Source organism: Nicotiana sylvestris, chromosome 6, assembly GCF_000393655.2.
Source record: "Nicotiana sylvestris chromosome 6, ASM39365v2, whole genome shotgun sequence".
Lineage (NCBI taxonomy): Eukaryota > Viridiplantae > Streptophyta > Magnoliopsida > Solanales > Solanaceae > Nicotiana > Nicotiana sylvestris.
In genome coordinates this window covers 195,054,182-195,068,552 of record NC_091062.1, presented here as the reverse complement: position 1 = coordinate 195,068,552, position 14,371 = coordinate 195,054,182, and the positions used below count along the sequence as shown (strand labels likewise).

The 14,371-nt window shown below is 33.3% G+C and overlaps 2 protein-coding genes across 2 annotated transcripts; both read left to right on the top strand.

The window, feature by feature from the left end:
- The first annotated feature begins 1,729 nt into the window (after positions 1-1,729).
- LOC104247499 (transcription factor PIF7) lies at positions 1,730-6,024 on the top strand. Its single transcript, XM_009803531.2, has 6 exons — positions 1,730-1,848; positions 2,350-2,827; positions 3,957-4,043; positions 4,708-4,773; positions 4,957-5,412; positions 5,899-6,024. The coding sequence occupies exons 1-6, from the start codon at positions 1,730-1,732 to the stop codon at positions 6,022-6,024; spliced, it is 1,332 nt and encodes a 443-aa protein (XP_009801833.1).
- A 7,054-nt stretch (positions 6,025-13,078) lies between these two features.
- Positions 13,079-14,053, top strand: LOC104247508 (F-box protein SKIP23-like). The gene is made up of 2 exons (XM_070149810.1): positions 13,079-13,384; positions 13,472-14,053. The coding sequence occupies exons 1-2, from the start codon at positions 13,079-13,081 to the stop codon at positions 14,051-14,053; spliced, it is 888 nt and encodes a 295-aa protein (XP_070005911.1).
- The last annotated feature ends 318 nt before the right edge of the window (positions 14,054-14,371 follow it).

Sequence of the window (14,371 nt, the reverse complement as noted above, 5' to 3'; positions counted from 1 at the left end):
TGTTGATTCTCCTGATGTTGCTGATTTTCTTGGTGTTTTAAATTTTGTTGGTTGTTGTCGTTGACATTCGACATGATTGTTTTGACAAAAGAGTCAATTTAGAAAGTAAAAGATTATCAGATTTTCGGTAACGAAACCAATTTGTTTAACCAGAAAATAGGAATTTCGGTCAAAGCTTAATTTTATAAGAACTCGGGTTACTGATAATCAAATAAAGAAATAATTATGTAATGAAAAAGAAGAATTGAATTGAGAAGTAGCTGAGTAAGCAAAATAAAGCAATATAAATCAGTATATTCCAATAATAATTTGTGTCCCTCATACAAATGTAATTTATCTCCTTTTATAGCTATTTCTAAGTACTACGTTTCTTTCCTCTCATAATAGAGCCATTATGAGTAATTAATGGCATTAATGTAACGTTGTAATTGGTAATCGTAACTGTTTCGTGAAGATTCTATAACGTTTCCCATCATTGATGCTCATTAATTACAGATAATACGTATCTGTACTTTTTGCTAACTAGGTTCATTCCTCCGCTGTCTCTTCAAATTATCAAGAGATCCGAGTAACCGTTCCTTCTTATTTTCTTGAACCTTTGCCCGTACCTATTAAGGCTCGCGTCTCTTTGAATACTCTTTGCTAGTTGTCATTCTTTTATTGATCCACGTGTCTTGACATGTCAGCACACAATTAGTTCCAAATGTTAACTCGATTTTTCCCAATATAAATACTTCCATATGTTGCAGATCTTTAAGTGGGCAAATAGTCTTAATTTACCACCAGAGTCTATCAAGGAAAAGAAGAAATATACTAATTACTACTTCCTCCATTTTAAAAAGATTGCCTTAGTTTGACTTGGGATAAACTTTAATAAAGAAGGAAGATCATAATTTCCCGTATGAATACTGTGTTGAACAAGAAACTTATGATTGGTAGTAAAAAACCAATTCGCTCGTTGAGACCTAATTCGATCTTCATAGAGTTCTCGAGATATTTTCTTACGAAGTGTTGTTATAGCATCTATAACCACTTCCGGTTTAGGTGGGCAACCTGGCAAATATGCATCTACAGGAATTGGCTTATCGACTCCCCGAATAGTACTATAAGAATCGGTACTGAACATCCCGCCTGTAATACAGGCTCCCATAGCAATAACATATTTTGGTTCAAGCATTTGCTCACAGAATCTCACTAAAGAGGGGGCCATTTTCATTGTTACTGTTCCGGCTATTAAAATTATATCCGCTTGTCTAGGACTCGATCTTGGTACTAGTGACTTTTAGGATATGTGGTGTTAAATAAACTATAGCATTTGTGTGGCGGTAAAACTTTTGAAACTTATGGTCTGAAATCTATCATAGCATTTGTGTGACTAAAAATACTTCTTATAAAGGAAATATTGAAAGATGTCAATCTTTTTGAGATAGACTAATAAGGAAATAGTATCAATCTTTTTTTAAAACAGATGGAATCTGATTGACAGATATGAACAGTAGAGAGGAAGAAGCCAAAACTTATCCATTTGAAAATCCAGGGTTTACTTGCTACTTGCTACAGTATACTTGGTGTGTATACAGTATATAGTCAGCTGAATATGACAACTCCTAAAGGGGACCAGAATGACATTAAGTACATTTAGTATAAAAGAGAGAGTAAGCCAATGTATTCATTATTAGGAGTGGCAGTCTGGCACTGAGAAGAGTTAGACTCTGTCAAAGGCATTACAATGAGTCATAATTGGAATCATAGGCAACAAAGACAAGAACAAACAGTCGAATTACCAGAAGAGGAAAACAGATACCCACACGTGCATAACCAGCAACCTCAGAATCATCTTGTCCCCATGTATGTTCTCTTATACTATTTCTAATGTCGTGCGGACTCTCCAAAATATTGTCGCACTCGTGTTGGTTCCTCCAAAAATACACTATTTTTGAAGAATCTGACACGCACCCTGCAACATCTTTAGAGAGTACGAGCAACATAGCTAATAGTAACATTTTTCTTGAAACTTATTTTATTGCTTTCTACTTATCTGATTCTCTTTGTTCAAATAATCAAAGTTTCAAGATCAGTAAATAAGAAAAACCAGAAGATTTTTTTGTGCTGCTGCTAGAAATCATAACCCCGTTAATGAGTCCGCTGCCCGGTGCACTAAACTCCCGCTATGCACGGGGTTTGGGGAAGGGCCGGACCACAAGGGACTAACGTACATAGCCTTATTCTGCATTTCTGCAAGAGGATGTTTACACGGCTCGAACCCGTGATCTTCTAATCACATGACAACAACTTTACCAATTACGCCAAGCTCCCCTTCGATGATTCCATATTCATTTAAAATTTCAGGTCAAAATGTGAAGTTGCAGAGCTAACATGGGAAAATGGGCAACTAGCTATGCACAGACTTGGAAACAACCTCCCCAATGAGCAAGCAAAACACACATGGGAAAGGGCCAGTGACACATTAGAGTCTGTTGTGCATCAAGCCACTAATTGTCAAATGCAAAATCTTGATCTAAAGGGAAGTGATAAAAATAAGGCAAACATCAATAAGGAGAATATTGTGAAGCAAGAAACGATAGGTGGAATGGCAAAAAAGAGGATGAGATCAGATTCTGACCCCCAATTATATGGGATTAGTGGAAGATTAGTAGGAGAATTTCATAAGAATATTTTTGATCAAAATGCTGAACCTAGTGCTTCTGCAAGTGTTAGGGACACTGTTATGACATGGCCTAATTATCATTCCCTTGATGAGTCTTCTCGCAGCTTTAAATCCAAAGTCACTTTTAATGAGGATTCTGCCTGTCATATTGCTGGCTTGGTAATTTTCTATATGTGCAACAATACTAGTACTGCTAGCTAGGATTAATTATAATCTCCTTTATTTTGGATTTTACTTTTACAATTAAACTTCTTTATAATAACCTTGTTCGTTCCGATTTTTTTTTGATGTTGTAATGAATTAGTGCTGTTATAGAGGAGATATATTATAACATAATACAATAATCAGTTCTGAGAAAAACTTAGCTTTTATAGTTTGGTTAAAGCTTCGTATGTCTTGTTCTCTTATTACTTGCCATCGGTAATTCCGTAGTTTGCTAGTAGTACTTCGTTCATATTCTCGCTTGCTGCCTTGGATTTAGTTTTCTAAATATATTATCTTGCTATTACTTTTTATCGGTACCCCTTTCACATTCTCTGTTGCTATCTTCGATTTAGTTTTCTAATAATTTGTCTTGCTATTATGTACTTGCTATCAGGACTTCCTTCACCTTCTTTAGCTGTGGGTCTAGCTATCGGAAACAGTCTCTCTACCCTTTCAGGGTAGGGGTAAGGCTGCGTGCATCCTACCCTCTCCAGACCCCACTTGTGAGATTATACTGGATGATTGTTGTTGTTGTTGATGTAGAATTAACTTATTAATAAGTTAGTTATTATCATTATTATTAAGTTGGCGATTAATATTCATCATAAGGATTTACCTACGATTACCTTCTATTGTAACTAAAACCTACCTACAACCCCTTTATACATGACAACATTACATGCTTCTATGAAATATAATTTGTTCTTCTATATACATACAAGTAAACTTATACTCCATTCGTATGATTCCAAAAGAATGACATAAAACATTCTTTAGATATGGTTAAGTATAAAGAACTGTGATCAGTCAAATAACTCTTCACATGGTTCCCAGATATATATTTCAAATTTATATCCGTCTCAATACAAAAAATGTTTAGATCCTTCTAATTATTTGAACCCCCGTAATCCTTGTACTAAAAAATGTATATTTTGTAGTCACTATGATGAATTATTAATGCTATGTTCTTGTACCATATATAGTACTTTCGAATATTTTGTAGTGGTATATCTAGCTACCTCGAGAATATATACATATATATCATCAAACTCTGAGTCCATATTGGATCATGACTTTGTGACAGGAAAACAAGGAGGAAGAACGTGAAACAAAAGGCTCCAACACGTTAAGACGCAGCCGAACAGCTGCTGTTCATAATCAGTCAGAACGGGTATGTTGAATTTAATGCACCTAAATTATACTAGGGATGAATACCTAAATATAACATCAAAAAGTAAGGTAGTGAAAAGCTATTTCCAGTCTATGTAACGTGAATTTATTTATAAATATATATTTGACATTTAGGAAAAAAACTAAAGAAGCATTTATTACTACTTTATTTTTTCAAATTCATTATTACTGCACCAATTAGTTCAAGACTAACTGAAATGTCTAAGATAGAAACAAAGGGAATTTTAGACAAATACTCTTATAATTAAGTATATATTTATGTCTTCCTTAATTAGGTGGTATACAAAAACTTTAAAAGATGGATTTATGGACAAATGATAGAAAATATTCCTTCTTTTCCACTTTATGTGAACCTATTTCTTTTTTGGTTCGTTCCAAAAAGAATGACTCCTTTTTAAATTTGAAAACAATGTAACTTAAACTTACAATTCTACTGAGAAACTTTTATAACCACATAAATATTGTGAGCCCCTTTTTGACTTGTTTAGGACCATAAATTCCAAAAATCTTCATTTTTTCTTAAAACACGTCCTTAGTCAAACATAAATTGGAACGGAAGGAGTAGTATTTAAAATTTGGCAGAGGCCTTATTTATGAACGTACCAATTATAATTATATATTTCGTTTTTTTTTTTGGGATCTAGAGACGCCGGGATAGAATCAACGAAAAGATGAAAGCTCTGCAGAAGTTGGTGCCAAATGCAAGTAAGGTGAGTTAGCTAGCTACCACAGTATATGTAATATCACACTAATAAATGAGATTTTTCCACAAATTCATCACGTAACGAGAATAGTTACTTACATGGTTATCTTTTAGGTGATCTGATATTACAGTTAAACTAGTAGCTTAATTTTGAGTTTATGTAATTTTGACATAATTACTGATTATACAGACAGATAAAGCGTCAATGCTGGACGAAGTCATAAAGTACTTAAAGCAGCTTCAAGCACAAATTCAGTTAATAAGCAGTGCAAGAAACATGGAGTCTCAAATGATGATGCAATTACCTCTAGGAATGCAATTACCACATATTCAGATGCCTTTACTAGCAAGAATGGGCATGGGTGTCAATCTTGGCATGACACCAGGAATGCTTAACAATATGACTGCTAATTTAGCTCGAGCTGCTGCAACAACTCCTCATCAGTCTCTTACAGCTCCATTCATTTATCCAACCTCAATTGCTACTTCCTGTCCTCCCTTCATGTCACCAGCCTTCGCCATGGCCCCGACCATACCTACTCCGCCACAAGCTAATGGCGATGCGAGTGCAAGCAGAGCTGCAGTTGCCTCCAGTGTCACCAATTCATTCCCTTTTAACGACCCCCGTAGTGCATTTCTAGCGCAAGTAAGTTAATCCTATGTTCTTGACAAATTTCAGTACTTATATACTGTTAACGTAAAAAAAATTTACTCGATCAATGTATTTTAATCAGTTGTAGCAAGTAACTTGTCTTAGCTTTCAGGTTATTAATCTCATTTAATATGAATATTACTTGAAGGTTGTAGGTTATCTTTTAGATGATCTGATATATGTAGTTACACTTCTCTTGACAGACCTTTTTTCATCCAATCAACAATGTTATTTAAATTAACTTTTTTTTTCCAAGTAGTGTTTTCATCAAGATTATATTACTTCTGGAAAAAAGAAAATTGGTTTTGTTATTTATATGATTAATATTTTCTTAAAAGATAAAAAGCTGAAGATAGATTTTCACTTTGGCCAATATCCCTCCGTCTTAGGTCTACTATAGAAAGCTAACATTGAACCAATATATATATTATTTTTATTTTTTGGTAATTTTGAGTTTGTTTATATTGTGATTTCCTACAGTCAATGAACATGGAGTTCAATAACCAGTTGGCAGCCCAATATATGCAGCAGGCCGATAATCAGTCTATGCAGACAAGAAGCAAGAACTTGAACCAAGGAAACCTCAACCAAAGGCAAACGGAATAATCATAATATATAGCACATTTTTCTTATTTTCGTGCATTTGATGCATTTAAGTGCACAGATCTTGTAAACCTTAAGGTATTATCCAAGTTTTATTGTGCAATATCCAAGCATTGAACTTCTTTTTACTCTTTTTTCTTGTAGAATAAGTTTTCTTGAACAATGTTTTAAACAAATTATTATTTGTCAATTTTGTTATTTAATTGAAGTAATTAAATCTAATTAAATAATACTCAAATAAGATTAAGATGGATGTCATTGTGAAAGATTTTTTTTTTTTCTGTCGACATTATGAAATTAGATTCACAACTCTGACTTTTCATCACCACTCGTGAAGTGGTCATGCTCCTACGAAAGAGAATATGAAAGGAAAAGAAAAAAAAAATCAAGGACCAATGGATTATCTCAAAAAGATTTTGTGTGGGTTCTACATGAAGCAGTCTCTTGATGTATAACACGACTTTCATATTATAAAAAATGCAGCCCGACACATAGCGGTTGTTTGGTAGGGTGCATTGAATATGGTGTATTAGTAATGTTGATATTAATTATGCTTGCATTAGTTATGCTGTTATTATTTATGCTGACATATTTCTTATCCATTGTTTGGTTTGATGTATTAAAGTATTGCACAATTTCTAAAAGAATCATTTGTTTACAAAAATGCCCTCAAATCTAGTCTACACTCTAACTTTTTAAAAGAAACATATGTTGAGAAATATTTTTATATGAAAAAGTTTTAAAAAAATTATTTTATTTGTCTACCTATGTTGTTAAATAAAATTAAATATTTATTTATAAAAAAGGAAATATGCTAAGTATTTATTTATTTACTAGGAATATAATTTTATTTCTCACTATTTGGATTATTTTGACCTTGCATTAATATACTAACTAGTATATTTTAATAAAACATAAATTTTGAAGGACAATTTTGTCTTTAACTAAGCTAATGCATGCATTAAAATCCATTGCATTGCTAATACCATTATTTTTTATGCATTAGTTATGCATATCATAATACCAAATAGGATGTATAACTAATGTCTATATAACTAATGCATGGGTTCAAAATATCTACCAAATAATGTATTATTAATACACAAAGCTAATGCATGCATTAATTTATCTAATACATCCTACCAAACGACCCATAGTATTCTATCGTCATATAAGGTCCACGAGAGTGCCACAACTCAAGGATGTGATTTAGACCTTGGTACTATAAATGAGAAAAATTCTAGAAATGACAGATGGATGGTGATAGAGTTGAATATTGCAACAAATTAAAAGTTCGTACCCCAATGCATTAAAGAAGAAGCAGAATTTAAGGCGTTTGATGAGGTTACATTGGACCATTTGCATCTTTGTCATAGGCTGGACCTAACAGAAATGGCTGGAGTCATTTGTATACTTGAAAAGGAAGGACAATGTTTTACTTACCATTCTTGACATTCTATATGTCCCATATTACTAACTGGATGGAAAATCTCTTTCAAAAATTTAAGACTTTTCCAAGATGTGTGATATCATTGGTACACGCTTATTGGCTTCCTTTAATAGACAGTCCAAGTTGTTGAGTTATATTGTTGTTAATTCACACGGATTAAGTAAGGGTTCCGAGTGTTTACAAAGATCTTGGGTCACTCTATTATTAAGATTTTGAGTTAGGTATTTAGATTTTTTCCACATAGTATCAAATATTTGACAAGTACGTTTTGGCAGTCGTAAGCTAGCATTGAAGTTCATATATGAATTCTCAATGGGGTTAATACGAGCTTAGGGTATAGACGGGTTATCCAGTTGTCGGACTGGTAATTAAAAAATAGCTATTATTTTGCTGAAACATGTGAAGTTCCAGCATAATATGCCGGATTATGGAGTTTATGCTGGTCAGAAATTCGACCCGTGGAAACATCCTCTTGTAAAAATGCAAAGTAAGGCTGCGCACGATGGACCCTTGTCGTCCGGCCCTTCCCCAGACCTCGCGCATAGCAGTAGCTTAGTGCACCAGACTGCCCTCCTTTTTTTTTATGGAGTTTCTGCATAGAAACTTATATCATATTATGTTGGAACTACAATACACGGAAAGTTTCAGCATAATATGCTAGATTATGGAGCTCCTGGGTGTAAAATTACAACATATTATGAAATCCTAGCACATTATGCTGGAATCTCATACGTAAAAAATTTGAACTCTAGACTATTATGCTGAATTTTTTTGGATTTAAAGGTGTTTTTGTTCATATTTATCTATATATATAAAAGTGGCTAAATTTCGATTACATTTAAAACTGTACTATTTTTAAATTAATAGTTGCAAATCTGGCTATTTCTTATTTTTCACCTAAATTACATTATTCATCTTTGGAGTTATACTCTGGACGTAGAAAAGGTTTTTGTGATATGTGTATATCATGTTGTATATTATGTATATCATTGTAAAAATAGCACGGGCTAGCCAGTTTTCGAATTGATAATTGAAAAATAGCCAACGTTTGTAAAGTCATTGAAAAATAGCTACTATTTTGCTGCAATATACTGGACTTCCGGTATAATATACTGGAGTACTGGTGTAGCAGAATATTATACTGGTATTCCAGTATATTATGCTGGAATATTTTTCGAATTTTGAACAGTATTTTCGTTCAGATTTATCTTTATATAAAAAGTGGCTAAATTTCGATTACTTTTGAAACTGTGACTATTTTCCAATGACCACTTGTAAATCTGGCTATTTTTGAATTTCTTCCTATATCCCTATATATCACACACATTTTCATGAATATACACATATACACATAATCTATATCATATTAAAAGCATGAAGGCCCTTAGCGAAATGTCGTTCGCCTTTTTAAACCTTTAAAAATAAGTTTCACATTGGATAAAATCGTAAATAACTTATTTTTCTAATATATAGAAATTTGAAATCAACTAAAATTTTACTTATTAAATATTTCCTTATTTGAACTAGGTAGAAATTACTAATACTTAAAACTTTAAAATTCATTAAGTTTTTACCTTGAATAAATCCTTTTCCTAAATTAAATTATGTAACAAAATTACAATTCCTTACAGTTTTTGTTTAAAAAATCTTTCTGGTTACTTAAGGGAATTTATTACCGCTGTAATTGAATCCTACAAGATATATAATCCGCAGCTCTTCCTTTTTAGAATTTTGAATGTATAATATTTCTTTTAACTTGTAGTTTTTGTCTTTCTTCGTTAACATGAATCCTTGTAGGTATATATAAATTCATAGTCCTTCCTTATTTTTTAAGGCTTAAATGTGTAATAATTCCGTTGAAATTGAAGTTTTTCTCTTTCTCCGTTTGGTAGTTTGCTAAATTAAACGACACATTAATTATAGTAAATTTTACCTAACATGAAATGTTAGTATTTCGATTGGTACCAACAAAGAGTATATTTTAGAAACGTTTGTGAGAGTGCTTTGTGGTAGGAGTAGCCTGAGAACCTAGCTTTTTATTGTTTTGCGTTTTAAGAAAACATCTTTCATTTCATTTTCCAAGAAAAAAATAATTTATCTAAAAATCTATCACAACATTTTTAGGAAAAAGTTACCAAAAAGTATTTAAATTCCAATAACGCTTGCTCGACTAAGGATTTGATATAACGGTTTGGACTGTGTTTATCTCATAAGATCGAATCTATAACAAACTCGTAGTTATATTTTTTTTTTAAATTTTAATTTTATAACATAAATATATTTTAATTGTAATTTTTAAAATATTTATATTCATTTATATGATATACCCGTGTAACGCTCGTACTCTAAAATTAGTATACAGGAAATAAATATATACTTCATCCGTTTCGTATTAAATGAGGTAGTTTGACTCGACACAGAGTATAAGAAAAAATAAGAAGACTTTTGAAACTTGTGGTCTTAAAAGCTTAAGGGGTAAAAAGTTTGTGGGACCATGACATTTGTGTGGCTATAAAAGCTTGGGTAAATGGGTCAAATAAAAGAGTTTAAAGTTGAATTATTTCCAAATTTAGAAATGTGTCATTTGTTTTAGAACAGACTAAAAAGGAAAATAGAAACGGAGGGAGTAGAGGAATATAAACTGATACACAGGGTTGTACAGGAAAATAGGCACACATGAAGTCATCGTCAACCTTGAATTTTTCAATATGAAAATTAGCTCAAATCTACCTCCAATCTTCTCCAAACAATTTCATGACTTGAATTTCAAGCTCCTTAAGATGTTTTCAATAAAACCCAGTATCACCGAATCGAAACAAATTATAATTAGACAAATTGAAAAAATTTGAACTAAGCTTCAATGGTATTTTTGGGTCTTTCTTCAAACTCAAACAATGTATTCAATGTTATATTCACGTTTTTAACCTTCAGATTTCACAGCCATGGTTTCAATGTTTTTGGGGAAACGTTCAACACCATATCGACAATTGAAGAAGGCAGAAGATGACGGGTGATTGAGCTTTGGCTATAAGCTGCCAATTTTAAGACATATGGGTTAGTGTGCTAACAAGGAGAAAGGGCTCTTTTTTGTGTCAATCTTTTACCCGGCTAGCATATAAACGGGGAGAAATTCAAAAATATTTAAATTTATAAGTGGTCTTTCAAAAATAGTCACAGTTTTAAAAGTAATTGAAATTTAGCTATTTTTCATGTAAAGATAAATCTGAACAAAAATACTGTTCAAAATTCGGAAAAATACTCCATTATAATATACTAATACTGGAGTTCCGGCATAAATATACCAGTCTAGTATAATATACTGGAACTTTCCGCGTGTTGAAGTTCCAGCATAATATGCTGGAAGTTCATACACATGTGCACTGATCTCCAGTATATTATGCTGGAACTTTTCGTGTTGCAGCAAAATAGTGACTATTTTTCAATGACTTTGCAAACGCTGACTATTTTTGAATGACCAGTCCAAAAACTGGCTAGTCCGTGCTATTTTTACATATAAATGTCAATTTCTCATTCTTTATAAAGTGGAAAATGAGCTCTTCTTAATCAACGAGGAACACTCCTTTTTGAGATACTCACTAGTTCTCCAACAGTATACAATTATGCTAATAAATGTTCCACTATTCACTAGTCTTGTAGCCAATAATTTTTCCTAAGGAATTTTCATCAACGATCATTTACTTGATGTTGGTGCATTTTTCTTTATTGTAATTTTCTTCCTTGTAATAATTTTCACCACTTGAATCTTAAACTAGTCTTTAGGTGTTTCGGAGCTGAAAATAGTATCGTGATTTACCCTTCATAGAAGTTCATAGCCTGTTAAGTGACTTTCTATGTTTTTGGTAAAAATAGCACGGTATAGTCAGTTTTTGGACTGGTCATTCAAAAATAGCCAACGTTTACGAAGTCAATGAAAAATAGCCACTATTTTGCTGCAACAGAGACCGGTCCAGCATAATATACTGGAGTTCGATGCACCTGTGTATGAACTCCAGCATATTATGTTGGACCGGTATACTTTGTTGACTCCAGTATAATATACTGGAGACTAGAGCACCGGTGCTCCAAACTCCAGTATATTATACTGGACAATTATACTTGCTGGAACTCCAGTATATTATGCTGGAATTATAGTGTACTTATGCTGGAACCAGAGGCGATCCGAGATTTAAATCATATGGGTTCAATTTTAAGGTTTTTAGTATTGAACCCATTATATTTTTAAAGTTATGGGTTCAAGTCTACTTTTTTGTAATTTTATTGAATTTTTACATATAAATTTTTACTCTGCGTCGAAAGTTATGGGTTCAATTGAACCCGTAGATACGACACTGCATCTGCCCCTGGCTGGAACTCCATCATATTATGCTGGAGTTCCAGCATACTTATCTTGGAACTCCAATATAATATGCTGGAGTTCAAGCATACTTATGCTGGAACTCCAGTATAATATACTGGCGTATTTTTCGAGTTTTGAACAGTGTTTTCGCTCAGATTTATCTTTACATGAAAAATGGCTAAATTCGATTACTTTTGAAACTGGGCTATTTTTGAGCGACCAGTTATAAATCTGGTTATTTTTGAATTTCTCCCATGTTTTTGTCAACGGTTGGACTTACATTGTCTAGTTGAAGGTGTCCAATCCAAAATTGGAAAAAGTTACTCCCTCCGTTTCAGTTTACGTGAACTTATTTCCTTTTTGGTCTGTTAAAAAAAAATGACCTCGTTCTAATTTGGAAACAATTTAGCTTAAACTTACAATTCTACCCTTAATGAGAAGCTTTTATAACTACACAAATGCTATGGGCCCCTTAGGACCATAAATTCCAGAAATCTCTTAAATTTCGTGCCCAATCAAACATGTTCACATAAATTGGAACGGAGGGAGTAATAACTTAGGGACAAAAAACCGTTAGTTCCCCATTGATAAAATTGGTAATTATTATAGCTTATTTGGTTAAGCTTCTCCAAAGCCAAAAGTTGAAGTGTTTGGTCAAACTTTTAGAATTAAAAAATGTGTTTTTGAGTAGAAGCAGAAGTAATTCTGGAGAAGTAAGAAAAAGTAGTTTCTGCCCGAAAACGTTTTTGTGAAAAATATAGTTAGAACTTAGAAGCATTTTATAAAAGCTTGACCAAATACTAATTATTGTTCAGAAGTGCTTTTCAAATTAATTAACCAAGAGCAAACTATTTCTCACCAAAAATACCTTTGAGAAGAAAAACACTTCTTAAAATAAGTTGATTTTAGAATCTTGGCCAAACAAGGTATTACATTGTCCAGTTGAAGGTTAAATAAATTACTATGTCCAATACCACAGGAACCAAAATTGGAACAAGGTTACTCAGGGACTAAAAACCGTTATTTTCCATTGTTAAAATTGGTAACTAAGTATAATACTAAATAATTTGTTACGATGGATTTAATAATTTGACTGAGGAACTACACCGAGGTTTAAACAAACTAGGATTTCCCAACCTTATGGGAACGGATTTTTGACTACTCCTTATAAAAACGACCCTTTAGATTCTTTATTGTAAATAGTTAAATTAATTTGGTCTCTTGAATATTTCATCAAAATCATAGGTAATATGAGGGAGGAAGTTCCAGCAGTTCCATGGTTGATGCTCGCAGAGAAGGAAGGGAATGAAGAAAGTCGTGAGTTTTTCGACATGTCAAAGGATGTTACTCGTATCATGAGTTTTCCAGAACTAGTGGAAAAGCGGTGTTTGGGAGTGGGATTTCCAGGTTGGATTTTCATGGCTGATGAACAAAGAAAGATGAATCTGTTTCATCTTTTCTCACGTTCTGTAATTAACCTCCCAGATATGGACATGTTGGAGGGTTTTGATTATGAATGGGAACGTGGTTTTTGTAGGTATTATGTGGAAAAAGCAGTGATATTTCGAATCCTTTTACAACATCGGACTATGTTTTGGCCCTAATTCAAGGACATCCTCGGTGTTTTGCTTTCTGGAGACCAGGACAGAAGTCCTTTACTACTGGTGGAGACACCTAGACGTGCATATTCTGATATTACTTGGTATGATGGGCAGTTCTGCGGTGTTGATTTTATGGGCAACATTATTATCTTCGACTTCAGAGGCCCCGAAGAATATCCAACTGTCGCAACAGTTGTCAAAGGGATACCTCCTAGCTTAACTAGCGGGACACAGTTATACATGGTGCATTCGTTGCGTGAACTGCTAGTGATCACACGAGACGGGGCTTTTCTAGACGACGATGGGAGTTATGGAGTTGAAGAGTTTCATGTGTACAAGATTGATGTGAATAGGGAGAGTTATGAAGAGGTTGTGGACTTGGGGAATAGGGCACTATTCCTTGGCTCTAGTGCTACTCTGGCTGTTGAAAAAGCCTCTCAAATAGAGGGATGCAAGGGGAATTGTATCTATTTCACAGATGATTGTTGGCAGAGCTACTTCAATATTGAACGAGGCGGTGGGAAGGATATGGGCATATATAACTTGCTTGATGGAATCATTGAGCCCCATTACACTGGTGAATCTTACCACAAATTCAGTCCACCACTATGGATCTTCAAGTGATTACTCCTATTTTAGTTTGAGCGGTGTTGTAGGCTTAGGTTGCGCTGTTTTTGCCATCTACAAGTTCTTTAGTTTACTTTAGTTTTGCTTTGGTTGAGTAGCTACTTCTTTGTTTTGATTTCTAGTTCGTTGTTGGTACAGAATTAATAAAAACCCTTTACTATTATTTTATAAAGCATTTCTTTCTAGACACGTTTCGAGAGTATGCTTTTTTGTGGACTAAAGCTTAATTTATTGAGTTACAACTATTGATCAATATAAACAGATGGAGTAAATAGTTTTGAGATGGCTTGTTCAAGAGGGCCTGGCTGGTTTCTG

Coding starts and splice junctions, on each gene's coding strand:
- LOC104247499 (XM_009803531.2), top strand. CDS start 1,730: ATGAGTCATAATTGGAATCATAGGCAACAAAGACAAGAACAAACAGTC. Junction 4,044..4,707: donor TTCATAATCAGTCAGAACGG/GTATGTTGAATT, acceptor TTTGGGATCTAG/AGACGCCGGGATAGAATCAA. Junction 5,413..5,898: donor GTAGTGCATTTCTAGCGCAA/GTAAGTTAATCC, acceptor GATTTCCTACAG/TCAATGAACATGGAGTTCAA.
- LOC104247508 (XM_070149810.1), top strand. CDS start 13,079: ATGAGGGAGGAAGTTCCAGCAGTTCCATGGTTGATGCTCGCAGAGAAG. Junction 13,385..13,471: donor GGTATTATGTGGAAAAAGCA/GTGATATTTCGA, acceptor TCTGGAGACCAG/GACAGAAGTCCTTTACTACT.